Raw genomic sequence first — 23825 nt, 5'->3', positions numbered from 1 at the left:
TTTCTGCTTAGAATGTAAACATTATTATGTACTTTACATAGAAACATTAATCTCATTTTACTGCCTTCGCTTCACCATAACACTTGGCTTTGCACTGCAGTTAAACCACATTGTATTTTGATTTGCAGTAATAATTATTAATCCACTTTGTATGTTCTATTGAGTGAACTTATTTAAAAGGCTCCACCTGTAAATCGCCTTTTGTTTGATAGCAGTTTGATGGTTGAAACTGTATAGCGAAACAGATTAATGACTTAATCAGGCTAATTATGATTCAAGAGCATTAAATGAATAATTGTCTGAACTTGCAGTCCCTAGTAGTAGCAACTTCTTCATATTTTAAAGCTAAGGCTAACCTTCGATATTTAAATCATGATTTTTATATTTTTACATTACTTTATTTTGTTGTTGTTCTGGATACCATGCTGCATTTTCTATTGCTTTAACTCTTCTGTTTCTGTTTGTGTATCTATTTTTTATACCATGCTCATTTAAGAGCTTTTAGTATTAAATCTTATTAATAAGTAAAAAAGGTACATCGAAAGTCCAGTGGGCATGGAAATCAGAAAGGTAACTTTTAATTAATTGAAATCAACAAAATATCAACATCCAAACTGCAATATTATTATAAAATGAATCTTTAATGAAGTAAAAAAAAAAACATAATAGTCATTTAAACATTTACATTCAATAAGGCAATTCGTAGTTAGAACTGCGCATGCCCAGATGCAAGGTCAATGGACATAAACTATGTTATGTGTATGCAGAGATCCCAAGTCTCCCGAAAATCGCGGGTTTCTCCCAATTTTTGAGGCCGTCTCCCGCCCTCCCGATTTTTATTAATATCTCCCGATTTTTAAAAATATCCCGAAAATTTCACGAAAAATGTGATTTCCACGATGTCATAGAGCAATGAAACAAAAATTCTTATCTTAAGCCAATATACTATGGCACTCGCTCAGCCATAAAATGTCATAAACAAGGCCAGGGAGTTGTTTATCAAAATAACAACTCCAGGGCAAGGCAGGCGTGGTAGAACCTCCTTATTTATCCTCCATGTTACGATCTTTTCCATTCAGCGCCGACCTCATTCAATGAGATGGCTGTCAGTTGAGTAAATAAATTTCAACAAATTAACGAAATCAGAAATCACAATGGGAATGGATGGGGCCCCAAGTTTTCGCCGCGAAGATTTGGAAGAGAATCGGTGCATAAAAAATACTTTTTCTTTCAAGTAAGCTTCAGTTCTTTAATAACAATACTAAAAATTATAGTTAATAGGTTTTGGTCCTAAGCAGTCTTCCGAAAAATGAAGTTTATTTTAATATCGATCCCGAAATACATGTAGGGCTTAGGCCTAGGCTCTATCTGCACTGCAGGGTATGTACTGTATGTGTGTTGTGTTGGGTGGGCGTCTGTGTGTAGTGGTGGTCGCGACTCTGCGGCCTTAGACCTAGTTACGCACGTATAGATGGAGCCTAGCGAGGCAGGATTTAATGTTTTTTCATGGCATTATGTACCAGTTATTATAGGCTAGACATATATAAATGCTGACTTAAAACATGTTGTATGATTTACTAACTAAATTAAAATATATATATATATATTTTAATTTTTCAGCAAACGTGTGAATCTTGCAAGTTGCAGTTACCTTGCTAGAATTCTATGTTCTTTGATGAGATGTAATAAATCAGCCATAGCCTCTAATATGCCAATGAACCAAGCAAAGCCTGGTTGACTGCTGCCAAGAACGTTTTACTAGCAAAATGCTAAATAAATATTAATATTTATAAATTTATATTTTAGGCCAACTTCAATGTGTAAACAAATGCAAAATAAAAGTAAACAAATTGATGAAAATTGTTTGTTTTCTTCATTTTGTGTAATACTTTCATGTTGCACAGCGCATTGTAAGGCGTCACAGTGCGTCGCTACAGGAGGCGATCGCTTCATGAAAAAAATCTCCCTATTTTTTGGTTTTCAAACTTGGGATCTCTGTGTATGGTATTTATGTTGATTGACCACGAACGGGCATGTGCAGTTTTAACTACAAGTTGGCTTATTTTTGTTGACTAGTTAGAGGTCGTTAACAATTATCAGCGTTTTCACAAATGTACAAACAGACAAATGTGTACCTTTACAATTACGAAAATGTTGATTCACAATAACTAAAACAATAATTGATATAATACGGTAGATATGTGAACACACGGTTAACAAGTTTTAGGAGTACTGTATTGGATGTATGCTAGAGTGGAGGACAAGGAAAGAATGTGCTTGCTTTGCCATATATAATAACAAGACTTATTTTTAGAATTTTTTCCAATTCAGTGACTCAATAAGAAACTAGTCAATATTTAGAAAAAAAAAAAACATCCTTCCTTGATTATAGCTAATGATGTTAATGTAATTGGTGCAGCTGCTTCCTTACCACGTGCCTAAGAACACGTCCTAAAATGGACAAGACTTAAAATCACGTAAATTTAGCTGAATGAAATCTAGAAAATCAATACATTTGAACTGTTTCTGCCACTAAAAATATTGAGTCTGAATTCAGTTTTTTTTATTTTTTTTTTTATAGTTATAGACTAAGAAAAATCCTTCCATTGATTACCTACAGTAAGTTAGGTGTTTAAGATATTTAAGATATGTTATGCCCACTTTTTGCCAGTTTTTATATGAAATATCTTTATCTTACCAGCCGATTCTTTCTTCTAAACCACTTTAACAATGTTTTATAAAATGCATCAAATTTTTTTTTGGCTGAAACCTGGCATTGTAGTGATGAAACTATTAGATTATTATTATATTTTTATTTTTTAAAAATTTAAAACAAGAATTTTTTTTTTTTAGATTTTTTTTTTTTTTTTTTTTGGTAAGTGAATACAAGTTTTAAAATGCAGTTTTTAAAACTGTCTATTTAACTATTTTATTGGTTTAACTTTCAATTTGAAGCTTATACGAGTTTACAGTAGGCCTACAAGTAATACTGTATTGAATTTTATACAGATTTGTTTCAGGATTATTCATTCGGCTTTGGTAGACAGTTATAAACTTACTGTAGTATTGCACATCCGGAGAGGTACTGTTAGAGGATGTAAAGGGTATGAGGAAAACAGTAGCGTATCTAGTGAGTGTGCCAGGGGGCGGACACACCCCCAAAAAACTTGTGACCCACCCCCCCAAATCCCGCTCAAGTAGTTAAAAATCACCTCAAATCACATTATTTTGCAAGCTAGCATTTTGCAAGCTAGCAATCCCTTGCCTACAGTACCCATCAAGCTCCCACTTCATTTTTGCGACCCCCCTCTGCCCCCTTTTCAAGACACCATAGATATCCCACTGTGTATTAGGGATGAGAAAAGAATGTACAGTTTAATTTGCACATGTTTAAAAAGGTTTACAGTTAAACCAATTAGATCTATCATTAGATAATTGACTAGATAACTGTTACAGAGGTGATCTGCAATTTCATCTATTAGACTCATCCTCAACAGTATATTGGAAGTTTCACTTTTAGTTTACCTCAACAATTTTTTGATGAATAATTTTTCCTTGTTCACCTTTATCCTCACTACATTCAGTGTGTATTTTCTTTTTTGGTAATCCAAAAATTATGGTGAATATTATTACATATTGCATCCAGATTAATATTCAATAATTTTTATCATTATTGTATTGTACTTTATTTACAGTTTTTAAATTTCTGTTTTATTTCAGGGAGTTTGCAAAACAACGATCAATCATAGAAAAGATATATGCCCAGGTATGTGAAGTGCTAACGCCAATAGAAACTGTTGATAATTTGTTTAAAGTAATTAAGTGATAGAATATTGTACTTTTTGGTATGTTATTTGATTTCATAGCATAATGTTTATTTACATTAAATATATTCTGGTATCTTGTCAGTAACAATAATAATATATATTGAAGAGTGGGTTTGCATGTATGCTCCAAGTAAAATAAAATGCAAAAGCAATGAAAAAACAGTGTACAAATAGATTAAAAGGCAAAATACTGAAAAACAACAATGGCTGGATCTCAGTAGAGATACAAAAATGATAAGCAACAGCTAAAAAGTAAACGTAAGTAAACAGCCAGAAATAGAACCAGAGCTTTTTCGGACAACACTAGTCCTTCCTCTGCAGTGGCGAGTGAGTGAGGGTAGAAAAGCTAGATGGTATAAAGTGAGAATTTCATGCAAGCATGATTGGAAACATTAGGCTGGGTGAGATTAGAATAAACAGACTAAACAAGTAAACAGGAAGGCCAAAACTAAACTATAACATATATATATATATATATATATATATACACACACATATATATATGTTATAGTGTCTTACCTACTAATAGCGATTTGCTGAAAAGAAAAACATTAAGAAAATAGATACTAGTAAATTGTTTGAACATTTAACCACCTGTTAAATATTCCGTAAGATTATCTGGAAAATTATACGGAATGCAGTTTTACATGAGTGCTCAAATACAGTACACCCTGATACAGTACAAGTATGGTATATTTAGAAGTGGATCTAGCTTTGATTTTAGTGTTTAATTGTATTGTAAATATTGTATACTTTTATCAACTCAACTCCCATCTAGATTGTCCATTCTAGATTCCGAAGTCCATTCTAGATTCCGAATACCAGTATCTCAATTTATTTGCTAAGTAGATTAAAGCATTGGACTGAAGGACAGCAAATATGTTATGACACAAGTGAGGGCATCATTTTCATTTATATTCATAGTTTGTGTCTTAATTTTCTATAAAGTCCTTTACTCTGAACAAGTCAAGGACTTTAAGTGACATCGATTAATAAAGTCGCTGTGTTAATGTTCTCTTAGGCCTGGCGCCTTCTGCGGTTGCGCAGCCGTCTGCCAACGAATCCCTGTGAACGTTGGACGATGCAATGATGATTGTCAGAGGCAGTCTAAATGAATCGTCATTAAAATGATCCGTTGCCTTTGCATCATGGCGTTGCATTCTCCATACAATCACGTCAGCTGACGGTCCTTACAAAGTACGAACTCTATATTTTACAAATGTTAATTTTGGCGATTGACGACGTTACGATATAAATAACAAAAAATTGTTTGGGAAAAAAAAAACATTTGATATAAAATACCAAACACACTGCACAGTTCCTTAAAATTGAATTTGCTCTACAGTATCTGCCTGGCCAGTAGTTTCAGGTGATCATGTGATTTTGTGATTTTGACATTTTTACCCCCACTACTGATAAATGTACAGTTAAGGGATTTATGACTGTTTGAGTATTGTGGTATTTATAATATTAGTATTACACATCCCACACATTATGTAGGATACATTACTGTATCAGCAGTGAGGGTATCCCACCATGAATACAGAGTATGAATTTAGATTATTTGCAAATCTTATTTCTCTAAATCACTTCCTTGAACATTAATCATCGACGTATTGCCTTGTGTTGATCTGTCAATATGGTGATGATGTAATGGAAATTTAAAACTAGACAGGGTTGGCTGAAGGCCCAATGCTATTGCTAACACGTGATAAAACTGGATAGTCATGGGGAAATAATTAAAATTCATGGAGATAGTTGCTTGCTCGCCCCCCCCCCCCATGCAGCAATTCTAAAGGGGGCCTAGGAATGCAAAAAAAAAAACAAAAAAAAACAGGCTTAATGCCAACTTACCAAGGCTGTTTCCGACTTTTGATAAGAATTTTTATTGAGTGTCAAAGTTAATTATTTAATTTAAGGATTTATAAAATTAAATTATCATTTTTTTTTATTTCTCTTGAACCTCTTTAAAGGTGGATATGATTAGGCAGTGTATCAGTGAAATTTTAAAATATATTGTCATTAAAGAACATCTTTCATTCATATTTTCTTAGCTACATATAAAAATAAATAACATTTTCCCTTTGGGAAGAAGTGTAGTAGTAGGAGGGCTAGATCTTTTTTTAGGCCTAGGTATTTCACTTTTTTGGTCATCTTGTACATATTTTGTGTTAAAATAACCCTAGTATTATGTGTATTATGTACATTATTTGTGTGGGGAGGGTCAGGGATGTTTATGATTTATTGAAACTCTTAATTGTATTTTCTTTAGTTATTAGTTCTTTCATTTGTTTAGCTTTAAGTTGTTGTTTTCCTCTTTGTTCATTAGTTTAAGTTTGACTGCACCACTTTCTTGTGTGCTGCCACTGTTGTAAAAGTGTAATGTCAAATAAATATAATTAATATTATTCTTTGGCCGCATCCACAAACTGTAGGCCTAGTCTGTATCCAATGTTGGAGATACGTGCCGGAAACCTATGTACGTATCAACTATTGACTACTTTGACGATTTGAATTTAATTTTGTTTGCCTCTGATGTTTAAGTTATACTGGCCTTTCTCCAATTAACGACCACTCTTGGGACTGGAGTTTCCATAGTCTTTGGCAGCTTTGGTCTAGAATAATAAAAGTAAAAGCCATTTATACTAATTTAAAACCAAAGGAGTGGTTTTAATTGAAGGTGGTCTTTAATTAGAGGGAAATCTGTAGTTTGAAAATAATGTAACTGAAATATTTTTTATTGTTTCAGAGTTTACAGAAATTAGTTGCACAATTTCAACAGAAACGAGAAGGTTGCAAAGAGCCCGAGCTTCCAGATGATAACAGAGAGCACAGGTAAGTGAATTACACAAATCAAAGGTGATGTTGGTAGTCTATGAGTGGATACTTTATACCTGGATAAACTGCCTATTCTTTCTCACACGAGAAACACCCCTTAAAAAAGAATGAGAAAGAATAGGCAATTAGTAGGTTTATCCAGGTAAGTATTCATGAAGTAGACTGTTTAGTAGTTTCATATTCGAAACTACTAACTATAGACATTATGAGCAATGGCTAAACTGCTGGAAATTTTTTATAACTATTTAAACATAAAAATTCATTTTACTGCAGGAACGGGTACTTAAGAATGTACTTCACGAAAAATTAGACTTAAGTATTGTAATTACTTGAGATGTTTGTTACATAAAACAATGTTCAATCAAAATAATGAATAATCAAAACTGAAATGACAAAATACTGTCTATGTTGTAATGTCAGGATACAAATTTATCTTTTATTCTTGCAGTCAAAACAAATTATGCAACCTTTTTCTTGAGTGGAAAAACCTTTTTTTTTTAAATTTCACAATCCAAAACATGTTATATGAAACACACCTGAACACATTAGGAAAAGTAACAGACTTATTTCTTATGGGCTCCTCCTATCGCTGGTGACTTGGGAACAACACTTCATTGCTTTTGTTTGAAGGGTTTACAGTGTTCTTCAGTACGTACTGTACATAGGACATACGATACTCGGTACCAACTCTCTCTTTTTTTTTAAAACTGTGTGATATATGTTACACTTGCATTTTAGCCCTCCAGCAGACACAAGGATCTCAGCGAGATGGGATTACAGTAGTGACCCAAGGATTTAGAAGCATATTCATGGTTCAATGCAAATAGTGACCGCTAAAAAGTTTGACCTCTTGACATGACCTCTAGTAGGATATTTGTTTCTAAGCCTGGCAAAGGCCTAGTCAATAGAAAAAAGAAAACAGACCCTATCTGCTCCTCTTTCAAAAAGATAGGATTTTTTTCATAAATTAATAGTCTAACAAATTTTTCTTAATATTTACTTTGGCCAGGCTAAAAAATGCTGGAGGTGCACTCCAGTGGTACAGTAGACAAAAGATTCGGCGAGTATATAACAAGTGCACAGGAAATCAGGAAACTGGCATAGATCTTTTTTTAGTTAAATAAGAAAGCTACATGAATAAAATTTACATACAGTACCTGTAAGACATAGTTAGGCCTATATATAAAAGGAATCAACAAAAAAATTTAAAAATCTAGGAAATTATATTGTAGAGGCCTACTATGTGAATTTCTCCCATGTAGCTTTTGAATTTTTGGCACAATAAAGAAAAAAGACAACAAATTTCCTGATTCCTATGCATTTGTCATACCTGTACTCACCAAATCTTTAGCCAACCAGTGGAGTGTGCACGCCAGCGGTTTTGCCAGGCCAATGTAGTTTATCAAATATAATCTATAAATTGTCTATATTTATATTTGTTTGCGCGTTATAAATCGACTAGCGCTACTGAGAAATTTATTAAGCATACATACAGTACTGTAGTTCAAGGGTTTCAGTTCAGCAGTTCAACAATTAGAAGTTGGACCTTTCATCGTTTTAATGACAATGTCAATAAAAAAAAAAACATACAAAAATCATTTAACTGACATATTTAATAATCCACAATCTTATTACAGTTAATATTAGAAAGATCCTTTTCTGCTGTTGCATCGATGGTAAATAATGGCAGGATATCGGGCAGGTGTTGATTTCAGCTTTGAAACAAACTCTTTTTAATGTTTTTAGACACCTCAAATTCAACTTGTCAACATCGCAATAATCAAAATCAATTTCACATTTGTTTGCTTGTGCATACATGATCCAGTACAGGTGTTTCTCGCACATTTTTTTGTTGCCATTGGGCTCAAATTTTTGAAATCACGAAATGTGATAGGAAGCATGTTGACTTTTATGCCCAACCCACCATACAAAAATGTATTATTAGTGATAACATTGTATAACTAGATTTGTGTTTCGTATTTTTTCACAAACCGAAAGTTCCAATGATAATTCTCAGATAAGAAGTATAATACTACTGTAATCCAAGTATTGAAAGGCACTGCGAAAAAAATAGAAATATTGATAATGAAAAATCTATGGCGTCAATGACAATACACAATTTTTACATCATTCTAAAAATTGTTTTTTTAAACATTTTTACCACAACCTTTTGTACAACAGCGTAAATTTGAAAAGTTTATTATGTTGAAATACAGTTGTATTTTTTAGGATTGGAGTTTCTGGTTTAAGCTTACCTATTAAATTCAGGGTCATGTTTATTGATACCACTACTATATAGTAATGATTGTAAATTTATTGAGGATCACAGATAGTGGTGACACAGTGGTAACAAACTGTACCAGTCGGTGCCTGTGCCAGAAATTCCCTGACAAGGAAAGGAGTCCAGGTTCTCTGACACAATATAATACAGTAGGCCCACCAAATTTGGAGCAAATTGTAAGAATAGGCACATCTAAATGCCCAAAAATTGCATTCTCTGACTGTAAACATGTTTTTTACAAAGCTATGTTCTCCAACAAAGTGATTGGCTTCTGCAATAGGAACCTGGCCAGGACCCCCCAACCCCGATCCCTCCTGGCGCTGCAACTGCTGCCAATTTTTACTGAATCTTCGATTGGATGGAGTCTAGAAAAAAGATATTTTCGACAATACCCTCATCCTTTGGGTAGTAGGCCTGCATTTCTGTGTTAATCTTGCATACATTTGGCAATGTGTAGGGAAAAGAATCGTATTCTGAAAGGAGTATGATTGTCTCCTGAGGTAATAATGACCAATTCACTTCCTGTTTTGATGCTAGTGTTGTGTAATAAAAGGCATCACGGGTGGTTATATTATATAACTACATATATTTTGCATAGATATTGGCTAACCTTTGTCCATTTAAAGTGTATCGATCAAATTTACAGTAATGAACATTTGAGTCTCTGCATTATAAAATTATTTAGTGAAGATAAAGGTAAAAAAGACGATCAGCTGAAAAACAAATAAAATTCAATATCTGAATTGCCGCTATACAATATTTTAAACCTGACTTTCAATTGAAAATTGCTGTACAGTATATCAAAATAATAAAACCTGTATATCAAAGCTGTAAGCAAAATTTTCAACTGAAAATTGTGGGCACAATTTTGAAAACAATGCTTTAAGCGTATTTTGATTGCCTGCATCTACGACAGCCATCTTTTTGAGTACACACAGCTTTGCATATTTCGAACATCGAATGCATTGATGTTAGTGCTGTTATATTCTTATTATATCTTTATGATCATCATTGATATTTTTTTGTTTGTATAGATCTTGAAATCTGAAGTTAAAATTAGTACATACTGTGGAGTAAAATGTCCATAAATAATTAAAAACATTGTTAAAGTCACCAAGGTAGATGGATAGAATTATGCTATGACATCATCTTTTAAAAATTAGATGTTCATGTTACCTTATTGTTAAATATTTACATTGGAAAATTGTTGTTCATTGACAAATTCATACAATTTTTTTTTTATTACACTTCTTAAAATTTTTTTTATAATATCACAGACGATAAATGGTTAAATTATTGATGATTTAAACAAAGCTGTCTATCAGTCCCTGTCATTGTTCACTCAAGCCTTCTAACTTCAAAATCTCTCCTAATACATCTTAATAGTAACAGACACAAAGTTTCAACCTTCCACTCTCATACCTGAGAAATATTTTAGCTTGAATCATTTAGCTATTTTTGGCATATATCCCTATGACTGTGAAATGAACTTCCTTGATTGAAGTATTAGACTGAGGTTACAGTCAGTCGTGTAGCGGCGGACTGCCTGCTGTTGTAGACATCAAACAGTTGGATGCCGTTAAACGGTACACTACTATTTTGTTTGGTTTTGGTTTTTAAAATTTGTTTACATTTAAAAATTCACCTTGGTAACAGCTATGAATAGGATTATACTACTGTATGACATCATCTTCAAAAATGCAATATTCTTGATACCTCATTGTCCAATATTTTCAATGGAAAATTGTTGAACTTGTTAATTGGCAATTCATAGAAAAAAAATTGAAAATTTTAATAATATTGTAATAATATTAATAATTATAATAGTAATATTTAAATTAAAAATTTATGTCACCAAAAATTTTAAAAATATGTGGCAAAGACAAGCCAAACCAGTCGCACATTGCAAAGCAAATCGTGTTCCAGAGATAATGGCCAAAACATGCTGAAATGTCAAAAGTTTTGAAATCTATTTTATTGCCGTAAACTTTATAAACCTACATTATGCTATGTGGTTGTTTTTCCATTTCCAATGTTAAAACAACAATTTTCAATGATTTGGTGATGGTTTCTGCTTGAGAAATTCCCCAAATCGTAAACTTTGAAGGCTGATTTCTCAGATATTGTTCTTTAAAACAGCTGTATGTTAAACTCTTGTTTAAACTTCATAATGAAATGTTGGATTTAAATGATGCTTTTATCATTTTATGGCTCTCATTTTACTGTTTAACCATGTATTGACAACTAATAAATAAATTTTTGCGAAGATTGACTGGTTTGGCTTGTCTTTGTCCACCAATGATCAAAGGTCAGTGTATGTTACAGAACAGTAGGTGTTAATGGGCAAATTTAAGAATAATAATACAGGTGGAAGAGACGCAAGTGGCTTTCGAACCAAGAGGAATGGGTTCCGATTTTCCTTGATTTTTGGGTTCAGAGTTTTTAAAATCAGACTCCGGAGGAAAAAAAAATTTTTGATATGTTGTAGAACTGATTTTTCTAAGACAGAAAAAAGTTGTTTGACGAAAAACTGGGGAATGGTGAATAATATTTTTGAATATTTAAAAACTGGTGGAAAAAGGGGCGTAACCGCCCATATTTACACCTTTTCCCCCAATTTTTAAATATCAAAAAATCTGTATCTCATTTACAACTACTTTTTTCTGTCTTAGAAAAATCAGTTCTACAACATATCAAAACTTTTTTTTCTCTGGAGCCTGACTTTAGTGATTGCACAGTTTTCTTAGATACTTATTTTTTTGGCTTCTGCCGAAAGAAGCTCTACTTTCTGTACTCCCTGGATCTGCCACTGCTATAAAGCAGCATGTTTTGTCAATAGAAAAAATTAAAATTAGTAATAATAATTCTTTCTTCATTCTCATTAAACTTAGAAATTTGGTCTGGGCCCTCTGGCCGTGCCACCTGATATACATGTTATGGATACTGTACAATTGTGGCCCTTTAACCGACTAACTCCCGTATTGGTTACTTATGGAGCTAATTTAATAAATTTTTGCGAAGATTGACTGGTTTGGCTTGTCTTTGTCCACCAATGATCAAAGGTCAGTGTATGTTACAGAACAGTAGGTGTTAATGGGCAAATTTAAGAATAATAATACAGGTGGAAGAGACGCAAGTGGCTTTCGAACCAAGAGGAATGGGTTCCGATTTTCCTTGATTTTTGGGTTCAGAGTTTTTAAAATCAGACTCCGGAGGAAAAAAAAATTTTTGATATGTTGTAGAACTGATTTTTCTAAGACAGAAAAAAGTTGTTTGACGAAAAACTGGGGAATGGTGAATAATATTTTTGAATATTTAAAAACTGGTGGAAAAAGGGGCGTAACCGCCCATATTTACACCTTTTCCCCCAATTTTTAAATATCAAAAAATCTGTATCTCATTTACAACTACTTTTTTCTGTCTTAGAAAAATCAGTTCTACAACATATCAAAACTTTTTTTTCTCTGGAGCCTGACTTTAAGTGATTGCACAGTTTTCTTAGATACTTATTTTTTTGGCTTCTGCCGAAAGAAGCTCTACTTTCTGTACTCCCTGGATCTGCCACTGCTATAAAGCAGCATGTTTGTCAATAGAAAAAATTAAAATTAGTAATAATATTTCTTTCTTCATTCTCATTAAACTTAGAAATTTGGTCTGGGCCCTCTGGCAGTGCTACCTGATATACATGTTATGGATACTGTACAATTGTGGCCCTTTAACCAACTAACTCCCGTATTGGTTACTTATGGAGCTAATTTAAAAGCTGACTACAGCCAGGTTTGAACCGAGGTATATAAATACTGTAGAAGCAGGAAATATACCTTTCATTCAAACACTTGGTTCTGAATGAATTAAAGTCTGATACATCAGATAACGATCATAAATAAAATAGAATGTCGTCAAGGTTAAAACATTAACAGGGTCTAAAACATAATATTAAACGGTATCTAACTGTACAATGATCAAATAGTTTCATCTGGTTTTGTATCAGTGTGTCTAATATATAATATAGTACAATATTTGCTAAATAATCTATAGAAATACAGTAGTCTTTCAAATACTGAGTTTACATTTTTAAAGCAGAATAATGACTGATTACTTTGTGATATCCTCTTTGAGTACTACATGTACTCTCTAATTTTTTAAGTACTGTAATTACCAGGTCTCCCTCCAATTAAAGACCCCCTCTATTTGAAGACCACCTCCAATTAAAGACCACATTTCTGCGGGCCAGGTTGAATGCCTATCTTTTATCATTATCTGTTCCTCCAATTCCGTCTATCTAGAGAGCAAAGACCATGGTTTTAGCAGACCAAACTGAAAAATTTTCCCTCTAATTAAAGACCACTATAAAATAATTAGTGATGTTTAATGCAATTTTCTCTATAATTGTAATATGACTTACACATAGAAATATTGGGCAGTGTTTTGTTTTTTGTACAGAGTTTTGTGTATTGAATATTCGGCAATGTTAGTGGCGATGTTGTATTTTAATGGAAAGACAAGTTGATTTCTGGCTACCATTAAATGTTTTATTAAGAATAAATAATAGCCATTATATCCCTAAATAGAGAAATCCAGAGACCACATTTACTGCCCAGGGGTTCCAAGTCCCCTGCAGAGTCCTGGTTGGAGTGTCCGGGAAATTGGCAGGAAGGACTCCCACGCTCACTCCCACGAGCAAGCAAGAATCTTCCGAAATATACCATCTCCCGCAAATTCATGATGATATTTGCATGTTTTGGCATGTTTTTACTACTGATTATCAATTATCTCCCAGCAGTTAATGACAATCCTAATGGTTTTTACCATGTACAGCAAAATGTCTATAGATGAAAACTCATTTAAACAGGTCTACTGGATGTCGATTTTTTCAGCTTGGGACCCCTGTAGAGTGCAGGTCTTTAATTGTAGGGATTCTATTAGACCCCAAATACCACGGTTTTGGCACATCAAACAAAAGTTGTATACTAACTTTAAAATATAATGGTTTTAGTGTACAGTTTTTTTTTACAGAATACAGATATCAACTGCTGTAATGTAATATAAAAAGCTAATGTTTTGTGGTACACTGTTCCATATTGAATACTAATAGTAGACGTTGAAATTTGAATTTTTCTAATTAAATGCATGTTTAGGTAATGACAAGTGCAGAACTTAATGTGTGACTTCCAAGAAATGGTAATCAGTTAAACAGCAAACAGTAATCCATTTTAAAACACTTGGAAGAAAACATTCAAACATAATGTATGATATGGTTTTGGCATGACAACTAAAAATGTTCCCTTCAATAATTACATTAAAATATAATGATTTTTATGCAGTTTTTAAAAATATATTATTGATATGATGAAAGATGAAAATAATACATAATATAAGATGATGTTTTGTTTATACAGTGCCCTATATTTAATTATAGTTGGATAGTGCTGTAGTAATATTGTATATTGGATTTAATGTGTGACTACAGTGAAATGGTATATTAAGAATCAATAACAGTATACATTAACTGTACATTCTTTCAGTGTTTCCAATTGGCTTTACTCTGCTTAGGAAAGCTTTGTATTTTAGTCTAAAATATAGAAATAATATGAGTGACTAATATGAACATTTGGTTAATGACATCATCGTAGTGATACTTATCGGAATAAGTACATACCGCAAGAGTTCAATTTAACATTTTTTTTTTGGTCTATACCTTGAATCATAAGCACTGTCCAGATGATCAAAATGTTGTATACTCATATAATTTTGTGGCCTATATATGGTGATGATGTGATGTCATCATGTCCATATTTAGGAATATCACATGTTTTTGTAAAATCAGATTTGATAGTCAGGAGAGTACAGTATTTTTTTTTTGCTAAAATTGGATGAGCTTCTTTTTGAGGCTGTTTTTGCAAAGTAGAAAGAGGGGGTGGGAGGTTTCTTTTCAAAATGCATGCTGTAAATTTTGGGAATTTGTACTATACTACAGTATAAAACAATAAATAAGGCCATTGTACTGTAACTTCAATCTGTATCATGGAGTGCATTAACTGACATTAAATCACCTAAACTACTGTATAAACCAAGGTTTTTTTAAATTTATTTTGTTTTTTTGAAATTCATATACAGTGTACATATATTGTACTTTTTCCAACAGAAGCCTATGCTATCTTTGAGACTAATTTTGCAAACTAAAGTGGGGGCTTCAATTTGACATGGGCTTCCTCTCGATATTACACCCATTGGGCTTCAATTTGAGGTTTTACGGTATTTTACATTCACCCACTAGTCTTGTTCTACAAGGGAGATTCAACTGTATGCAGTTGGTTTCCCATAAAGTGACCCGTGTCCTTGATGACAATCCGGAATGAAGATCAGAGGAAGTTTTAAAAATCAACTGACCTATAGTTTCTTCTCTGGAGTAGTGAATTTATGTAGCAGTCAATGTAAAATACCAGCAAAATTTAATGTCATTTGATGTAAATGTCAACAATAATTATCTGTTTTTTGTTTGGTAGAGGAGTAATCTCAGATAATATGTTATTGTTATAATTGAATCTGAGCAATGGAACATTTCTTGGAGGTATATTTTGGGCTTAAAATATGACCTGCTGGATATACTGTAATTTAGGCTTTATTTTTTGGAATTCTTTTTGATGATTAAAAATTGTATGAGGTGGTAAACGATAATACATGTTTAGAAGATACTAATAATACAACTTAAAATAGCTGAACATGATATAATAAGAAAAAGAATTAATAAACTATTGTGCATTGTCGAAGTATCAAATTAGAAATGTTAGTGCAAATTAATTTATCAAACTTTGTTTTATGTCTGCCTCTCTAAAGAGGATATCTACTTTCTCATAATTTTTGTGATATTGCTTTCACTATGGCTGTTGGTCTAATGAGTTGTAATATAGTCGGGTATTGACCCGAATGAATGATAAACAAATGAATAATATTGGGACATAAAAGTAAGTTTATTGATATCAGTTTTTTGTTGTACAAAGCAAATAGAAAACACAAATCAGTTATTGTTGATTGAGAAAGAAATAAAATATATAAAAAACAACCATTATACATTAATGTACTATAGTATAAACTAATTATAATTGGTAATTATTAGTTTTAATTGTACAAAGAAACACAAGACAACCTAATAATGAATGAGATTTCGAAAGTGCTACTTCTCACCGAAAAGTTGTATGAGAAAAAATAAATATGATAAACCATTATAATAATAGTATAAAAAAGATTTTAATTAGTTTTGTTGAACAATGAAAACAGGGAAAATACAATGATATGAAAATGTAATTGTATTTTCTATCGCTGATGATCACTAGATAGCCATGCCCTCCATAATAGTGCCTACTGCCAGTATTATTATAATTATACTTTACAAAACTGAAATTGATAATGTATTTGCAGTGTCATGTTAAGTTTCTGTTTATAATGATGATGATAAAGTTGTAGTTGGGAGTCCTATAGCCTGGTGGTTAAAGTTGATAGCCTTCAACTAACAATGGCTTTGATACAAAACTAGCCAATAAATGAATGTTCATACATTGAAGAGGTTATTCGATAAATAAATGGCTTTGATATAATTCCTTTACGAATAAAAAAAAAATTCTTTATTTATGTCCTCCTACCTCTTAATTATTGTTATTATTATTATTATTACATAATTATAATCATTATTATAAAGTCAATCATGACGTCATCACTGCATCACATTCCAATAATTTTTCAATTAGTGGACACTTGGCTTGATTTTTTTTAAAGTTTGTGTGCAAAATATAAAAAAACATTATTTTGTTCGTCATCGAGAAGACTTTGCGCACCGCGATGAAAATTGAATTGTAATTGAAAATTATTATACTTAGGTTAGTTTAATGCATTCAAAAGTTTCCTTCAAATTTTTTCAAGCATTAAATCTAACCTTTGTATAATAATTTTCCTATAGTGTACTATGCGGAGCTCTACTAATTGCTTATTATTATTATTATTATTATTATTATTATTATTATTATTATTATTATTATTATAATTATTATATTAATTTTTAAATATTCTCAAGTATATTCATACATTCAAGACTATCATTCAAAAGTAAATGAATAATCATACATTCAATAGATTATCATTCAATAAAAAATAAATATTCATATATTCAATAGATTATCATTCGGTAAATAAATGTATATTCATACTTTTAACAAATTATCATTCAATAAATAAATGAATATATTCAATAGATTATATCATCATTCAATAAATAAATGAATATTCATGCATTCAATATATTATATCATTCAATAGAAAATGAATTCATACATTCAACTGATTATCATTCAATAAGTAAATGAATATTCATGCATTCAATATATTATATCATTCAATAGAAAATGAATTCATACATTCAACTGATTATCATTCAATAAATAAATGAATATTCATGCATTCAATATATTATATCATTCAATAGAAAATGAATTCATACATTCAACTGATTATCATTCAATAAATAAATAAATGAATATTTATACTTTCCATTAGGACAATTGCTACAGTATGGAAGAACCTCCTGAATGAGATGGACAAGGTTGCTAAGCTACGTCTAACATCGGCAGAAACTTACATTTCACAAGTGGCGGAGAGGGCAAAGGCTGAGAGTAGGGCTAAAGTGCAACGAATGAAACGTGTAAGTTTAATTACTAGGAAAGAATAATAGAAATAATAGATGGATGTTTGCTGTACTACAGTATAGTGTTTGGATTATGATTGATATAATAAGTAATCATTAATTAAACAAGCCTATTCTTTTTTTTATTCATACTATTATAAATGTTTTTTATGATGGACTTTGTATTCATTGCCTTTTGTCAGGGTGACAGTACAAAGATCTTCCGTTTAACAAATGCTGATTTTAAAAATAGTTGATTTTACAAATTAATCAAATTGAACATTTAATTAGTGTATTTAAAATTTATGTTTGATTTATGTCATTTATTTTTGTGAAAGTACATCTTTAAATTAATAGTAATAATAATAATGTTACATTTTTAGCACATAATGCCATAGCTTTTATGTGCCTTTACAGAACATAAACAAAAACAGAGAGTAAAAAGTAATAACAGACTGAGGAAAAAAAAAAAAAACTAAATCAAGAAATAACCTAAAACCAACCAGGACTGCCATGCACAATAAGCACTATTCACTGGCAAGTAAAGATCCAACTAGAGACTGGATAAAATAAACCGAAAAAGACAATAATTAACCATTTTACCAACCAAATCAAAGTGATTTTGGATGAAACACGCATTTTGCAGAAACACATGCGTGATTAGAAATTTGTCATGCATTTAGCCCAAGTCTGAATGCGTGATAACGAATTATCACAAATTAATAAATAATATTTGAAATAAAAATTAAATAAATAATATATTTTGAAATTAGAATAAATTGGTTTTTGTTAAAAATATAAAAACGGTCATGCAGTAGCCCAGAGTCATTAGAGAGCTTTTGTTATTTCATTTGAGAATCAATTTACAGAGAAAATTTCTCCTTCCCGACCAAAACAACCTAACCAACCACGCACTTAGTAGAATCTAGTAGTTGTGTGCAGCCTTTGCGCGTTCATTGTTAACAACCAACCGTTGATATGTGACTGGAACCTGGACCCCGGGGCCCTTGCGCATCCCCCCCCCCACCCAACCGGTGTACTGTAGTCATTCATTTAAAATCTGTCAGATTGGTGACTGATTAATGTAAAAATATCAGAGAACTTGGTGGTACATTTCGTCCAATTGTTGTGTTATCAGTATTCCATTCAGGACAATGCACTCATTCTGATTGCATGAATTGAGGTCATAGATTGGTTCAGGATTTCCCTCCAAGTCAGTGTTCCTATATAATAGCCTCATGCCTATTGCATGGTTCACGTCACTGACTCACTATCAAAACAATAGCGATTGTATTGGTGTACCGTTCCATATAGTACTTGGTGTATCATTTCATATTGTACTTGTCTCTGAAAAATACCAATACCATTGTGGAAGTAGGCGGAAGGTTATGTTATGGATTCCACGCATGGCATTTCCGGTTTTGTATTTTAAATGAGGTGTACTGTATATTTATTAGGCCTAATACAGGAATTGCCCCAGATGTGGGATGAATAATGAAGCATTACAAAGCATGGAACCAGCACACTACAATACTTTCATACTATTAGTTATATTTATTACATATGAACAGAAAATTTTGCAACTTTGAGGAATAACATTAAAATTAAATGATTGAGAAGTTTGATAAGGGTATTCAAATAAAAATGGATCATCAATATTTATTTGAAACTTTGTCATATCCTACTGTGGGTGACGTTTGTTGTCGTTGGATTTTGGTGAAATAAAATAAAATAAAGCTAAAATAAAAAGTTATTTCAAAACTGTAAATCCAAATACATAAATCAGTTACTTTGTAGTTAAAGAATGTAGTAAAACAAAATTTATAGAAACTAAAATAATTATTAACTACTTTAATTTTAGGTTATTTTTTTTTTTTATAGAAAAACATACATATACAGTATATGAGATTGAGTTTAAGCACATTTTAATTAGTAAAATATGACAGTTTATAATAATGAAAAAGAGGCATCAATCTGTTGACTATGAATCAAAATAACATATAATATAATAACATTTTGAGGCAGTATTTTTAAATAAAAAACAAGATAAGACATTGTATTGATGAGTTCATTTTTATGACAGTTTTGCGTGAAGTCAAATTCATCAAAATCGAAATTGTCACTATTTTCAAAGAGTATAGCAAGAAGTCCAACTGCCCTGATTTTGTATGTGCGCAATTAAATGTTGAAAAAAGTACTAGCACGATATAAGGGGCACTCTATTAGAATTTGAATAGAGTTCGAACCTCGTCTTTTGAAGAAAGTCCTCTGTTTCGAGTTAGTACTTTTTGAAGTAGGATTACGTTCCAACGAAACCCCGAGAGTCAGAGCTTTTGCAGTTTTATATTCTTTGACTGAATACAGTGCACTTAATAGTATATGTTTGACATGCATGAATTTGTCTATTATGTTTCTATGGCAACTCAATTTTTATTATGAATAGCATATTCTATAATCTGACTCATACTGTATATTGAAATACATGCCATCGTGTTGGGATTCAATATTTCGACATTAATTATGTCATCATCAGGAATACTGTATATGTTACTACTTGTATGTGGATTAATAAAAAATAAGTCAAATTAAGGATAAAATAAAGTTGAATTTTATTCTTTTTTTAAACATTATAAAATTATGATGAGCCGGATGGCTGAGCAGTTTAGGCAGGGACACTGGAATGTGGGCAGACAAGTGTTACTGTACAAGCGAAGTCCACACCTTGTGCGCTTTTAGACTGCTTTCGGTATAAAGTGCTATATAAATCCAACTAATAATACATCTTTCTTCTTTATTATTAAAAGTAAAGTTGAATTGTATGGTTTTTTTTTAACCATCTCGCTTCTTTCTATTCCCTGCAGGTTGAGGAAATAATGACTCTGAACCATGAAGAAATGTACAATACAGTCCATGAGATGACCAAAGCAAAGAAGAATTACATAGAATGTGAAAGGATTGCACAAGATGTTAAAGAAAAAGCAGCTGAGGCAGAAAATAAGTATGTTTTTAAATAATTATATGTGTATTTATTATAGCCTTGTTTACAGCGCAGATCACTGTGATGGTCGCGTTTATCCGTTGATATACAGTAGGTGTTTAAGTGGCCGTGTATACATTGTTAGTAACTCCGCATAACAGATCAGTAACTGCGATGATATATAGAGTTACCTTCGCAGCAGTGTTAACAGAGAGAGAGCAGCTTAGTTCAGTTGGCTAACCTGGTGGTAGCCGCTGTGTTTGTGTTGAACCGTGGAGATCTCTAGGTTCCGGGTTCAATTCCCATCTCTGCCTCTCCTTGTGTTTTAGCTAGAGGGCTGAAGTACAAGTTACAATAGCGCACCGTCTTTGGATGAAACTTTTAAGCCGTTGGTCCTGTGTGCATTGATGGTCCATGTGCACGTTAAAGAACACGTTACACTCTTCGGAAAAGAGTAGGGATTGTCTCCTGATGTACTGCCCAATCACCACCAGAAGGACCTCACTGGAAATAAGTCTTCTTCTAGACTTTCAGTTTACACTGAATAAATCCAAATCCAGATATCATCGGCATGATCTTATTCAAATAAGTTTCTGTTGATAAACAGCGTAAATACAATTATTATTATTAGGAAAATTATGTTTTTATCATACTGTACATTTAAAAACTTTTTTGACAAAGTTTTAAAAACAAGCAGTAATGCGTGCATTTTTTTCAGGTCAGTTCTTATCATGTGATTTCTTAGGACAACCGATGATTTTTTTTATTGTATAGCTGCTTGACTGGAGATTATCAGTGTTACTTCTCCGAAAGCAGATTGCCGTATAAACATGGCTTGTGGCTTGTTATAACTTTGGTATCGAGAAACATCACCACTCTAGATAAATACATAGTGAGAGAAAACAAACATATTTTCCCCATTTCAAGATTCTTTCTGGTTTGAATATTAGTGTCCATAGTTTTGTTTATGATACTGTAGCATTAACTTTTTGGTTGACTTTATTATTTTATTATGGTTATATAGTACCAGATGGTAGAGTTAAGTAGCATATTGGTTATTGTGTAGTAAATTGGATATTAATATTGATAATGATTAAATTATGGTTAATGATTAATTGTTAGTGTAAATATGTTTTCCTCAAAGATTTATTTATGATACTATATCATTAACTTTTTGATTGACTTATTTTATTATATGGTTATGAAATATAGTACCAGCGTGGTAGAATGAAAGTAGCATAATAGTTATTATGTAGTAACGATATGAATATTGATAAATATTAAATATGTTTATATGCATTAACACATAATGATGATGTTGTATGATAATGAAAACTGGTTAAACACCTTGAAAAGTATTTTTTTGAAATATTTGAATATTTAAGAGACATCTGTCAAACATATTATTTAACACTAGGGGTTTGCCCCGATGCTATGGTTCATTTCAGCCCCTGTTGTGGAATGATGGGAACATGTAGCTACCATAAAAAAGTGCCATTTTACGGTCGCTAGGTAGTCATGGACCGTACTCATACGCAAATCAACACAATTACGCTGCGAGTTACGGGTTATTCTCCTACCTTTACCTTTATCTTTACATTTACCAGATTGAAAAAGGGTACAGTTAGATTCTACCAGTCCCGCTCAGCACTAGAGAAAGGCAACGCCAAGTTGGCGAGTCGTAGGGATGCTTGCGAAAAACGTTCCTGCCTTGCAAGAAACGAATACCTGTTGGCGCTGGGGGCAGCCAATGCCCATCAGCTCCGATACCACACTGTCGACCTTAGGGAATTGCTGAGCGTAAGTATTGATATAATTCTATAGGTTTTTAAAAAATTATATAATTGTTCTATCTTTTATACTTCCTCCCTCTGCTATATCACTTGAAGTTACTTCATTAAAAATTCTGTCAGTTAATCTAAATCCATTAATTTAATAATCTTGAGATAATTTGTCCTCTTTTGGCCTTTTCGCCTTAGTCAAGCCATTTACCTTGCTACCACTCTCAAGTCAGCCTCCCGCAATTTATTATTAATAAAAACTAGCAATTATTTTGTTATTACAATGCGAGTTTGCATCAGGAAATATCATAGGAGTGACGTTTTGCCCTACCTGACGTATTAATACGTCAGGTAGGACAAAACATCACTCCTATAGTAATTTGTTTTTTAATGTGTCGTTTCTAAATGAGGAATGCTATATCACACGTCCAGCCAATAGTATGAAAAAGAGCTAAGGATTATTACATTTCAACTCGCATAGATAGATGTGTATTCATCTAGCTCTTTGATACAATAGTTATATCATAAGTTCGTATAACTAATTCCTGTGTACATTGTTAAGTTTATTCCAATGCAGACAAAAAAAAAAGATCACATTAACATTAGTACAGGGTTCGTACGCGTCCTTAAATTCCTTGAATGTCCTGGAAAAAAGAATGAGCATTTTCCAGTACTGGAAAGTCCTGGAAATTTATGATTGTCCTTGAATAATTGTTCAATGTCCTGGAAATTTGATTATTTACACATTTATCGTATTTCGCATGATATACCTAAATTCCAGGTCATGATTAAAATAAACTAATAAATGTTCGTTTTTTTTTGTCTTTTCAATACTCATACACAATTAAAGTACAGACCTTTGCCCGCATACTCTAGCTATTTCTCAAAAGTAGGGCGGCATGTCTATAGTATTACTTTACACACGCGTGTCTCTCGCCCTTTGATGTTACACAAAGGAGACGCGAGGCGGGTACATGTAAGGGCACTAATAATTTTCGGTACTGTGAAATACATGCTAAATTTGGGCATGTATACACTGTCGACTGATTATGTAGTGTACAGTATTTTTTTTTTAGAGCAGACAGGTTTATGGCAGCCGAGGCGTTGAAAAAATGAAAGAGGCAATCTAAGAAAGATGAGTTAGATAATTTAAAGAAGAGTAAGAAAAGATGTATTGCGCTGATATTGAAGGTCTGAAAAAGTAATCCATAAGGTTTGCTGATCAGGCCGAGAGTAAATGTAGTCTGACCATAGAGAAATGTTCTATTTTCTCTATGGTCTGACCGTATCGCCAAAAGCGAACAGCCTGCGCGTCGAACTGCCGCTGAGAAAAAGTAATTACTGGCAGAAATTGAGGCGAACATTGCTTCAAAATTAGAAGAAATAAAAAATATGTAAATCCAGAAACTACCATACCTATCATGGTATTGTTTCAAATAAAGTGGAT

At 32.3% G+C, this 23825-nt stretch overlaps 1 protein-coding gene across 1 annotated transcript in view; it reads left to right on the top strand.

Moving 5' to 3' along the window:
* The window catches only part of LOC117110072 (F-BAR and double SH3 domains protein 2-like), a 54422-nt gene that overhangs the window by 10015 nt on the left and 20582 nt on the right, over nt 1–23825 (top strand). Inside the window, exons 3-7 of the mRNA XM_033252653.1 lie at nt 3721–3766; nt 6577–6662; nt 17494–17638; nt 20482–20618; nt 22205–22397. Coding sequence (XP_033108544.1) covers nt 3721–3766; nt 6577–6662; nt 17494–17638; nt 20482–20618; nt 22205–22397 — 607 coding nt within the window. The remainder of the gene's footprint in view (nt 1–3720; nt 3767–6576; nt 6663–17493; nt 17639–20481; nt 20619–22204; nt 22398–23825) is intronic.

Source organism: Anneissia japonica, unplaced genomic scaffold (genome assembly GCF_011630105.1).
Source record: "Anneissia japonica isolate Jap-2015-1 unplaced genomic scaffold, ASM1163010v1 scaffold287588_len240510_cov160, whole genome shotgun sequence".
Classification (NCBI taxonomy): domain Eukaryota; kingdom Metazoa; phylum Echinodermata; class Crinoidea; order Comatulida; family Comatulidae; genus Anneissia; species Anneissia japonica.
The sequence above is the reverse complement of the archived record's forward strand: the minus strand, read 5'-3'. Positions and strand labels throughout refer to the sequence as shown.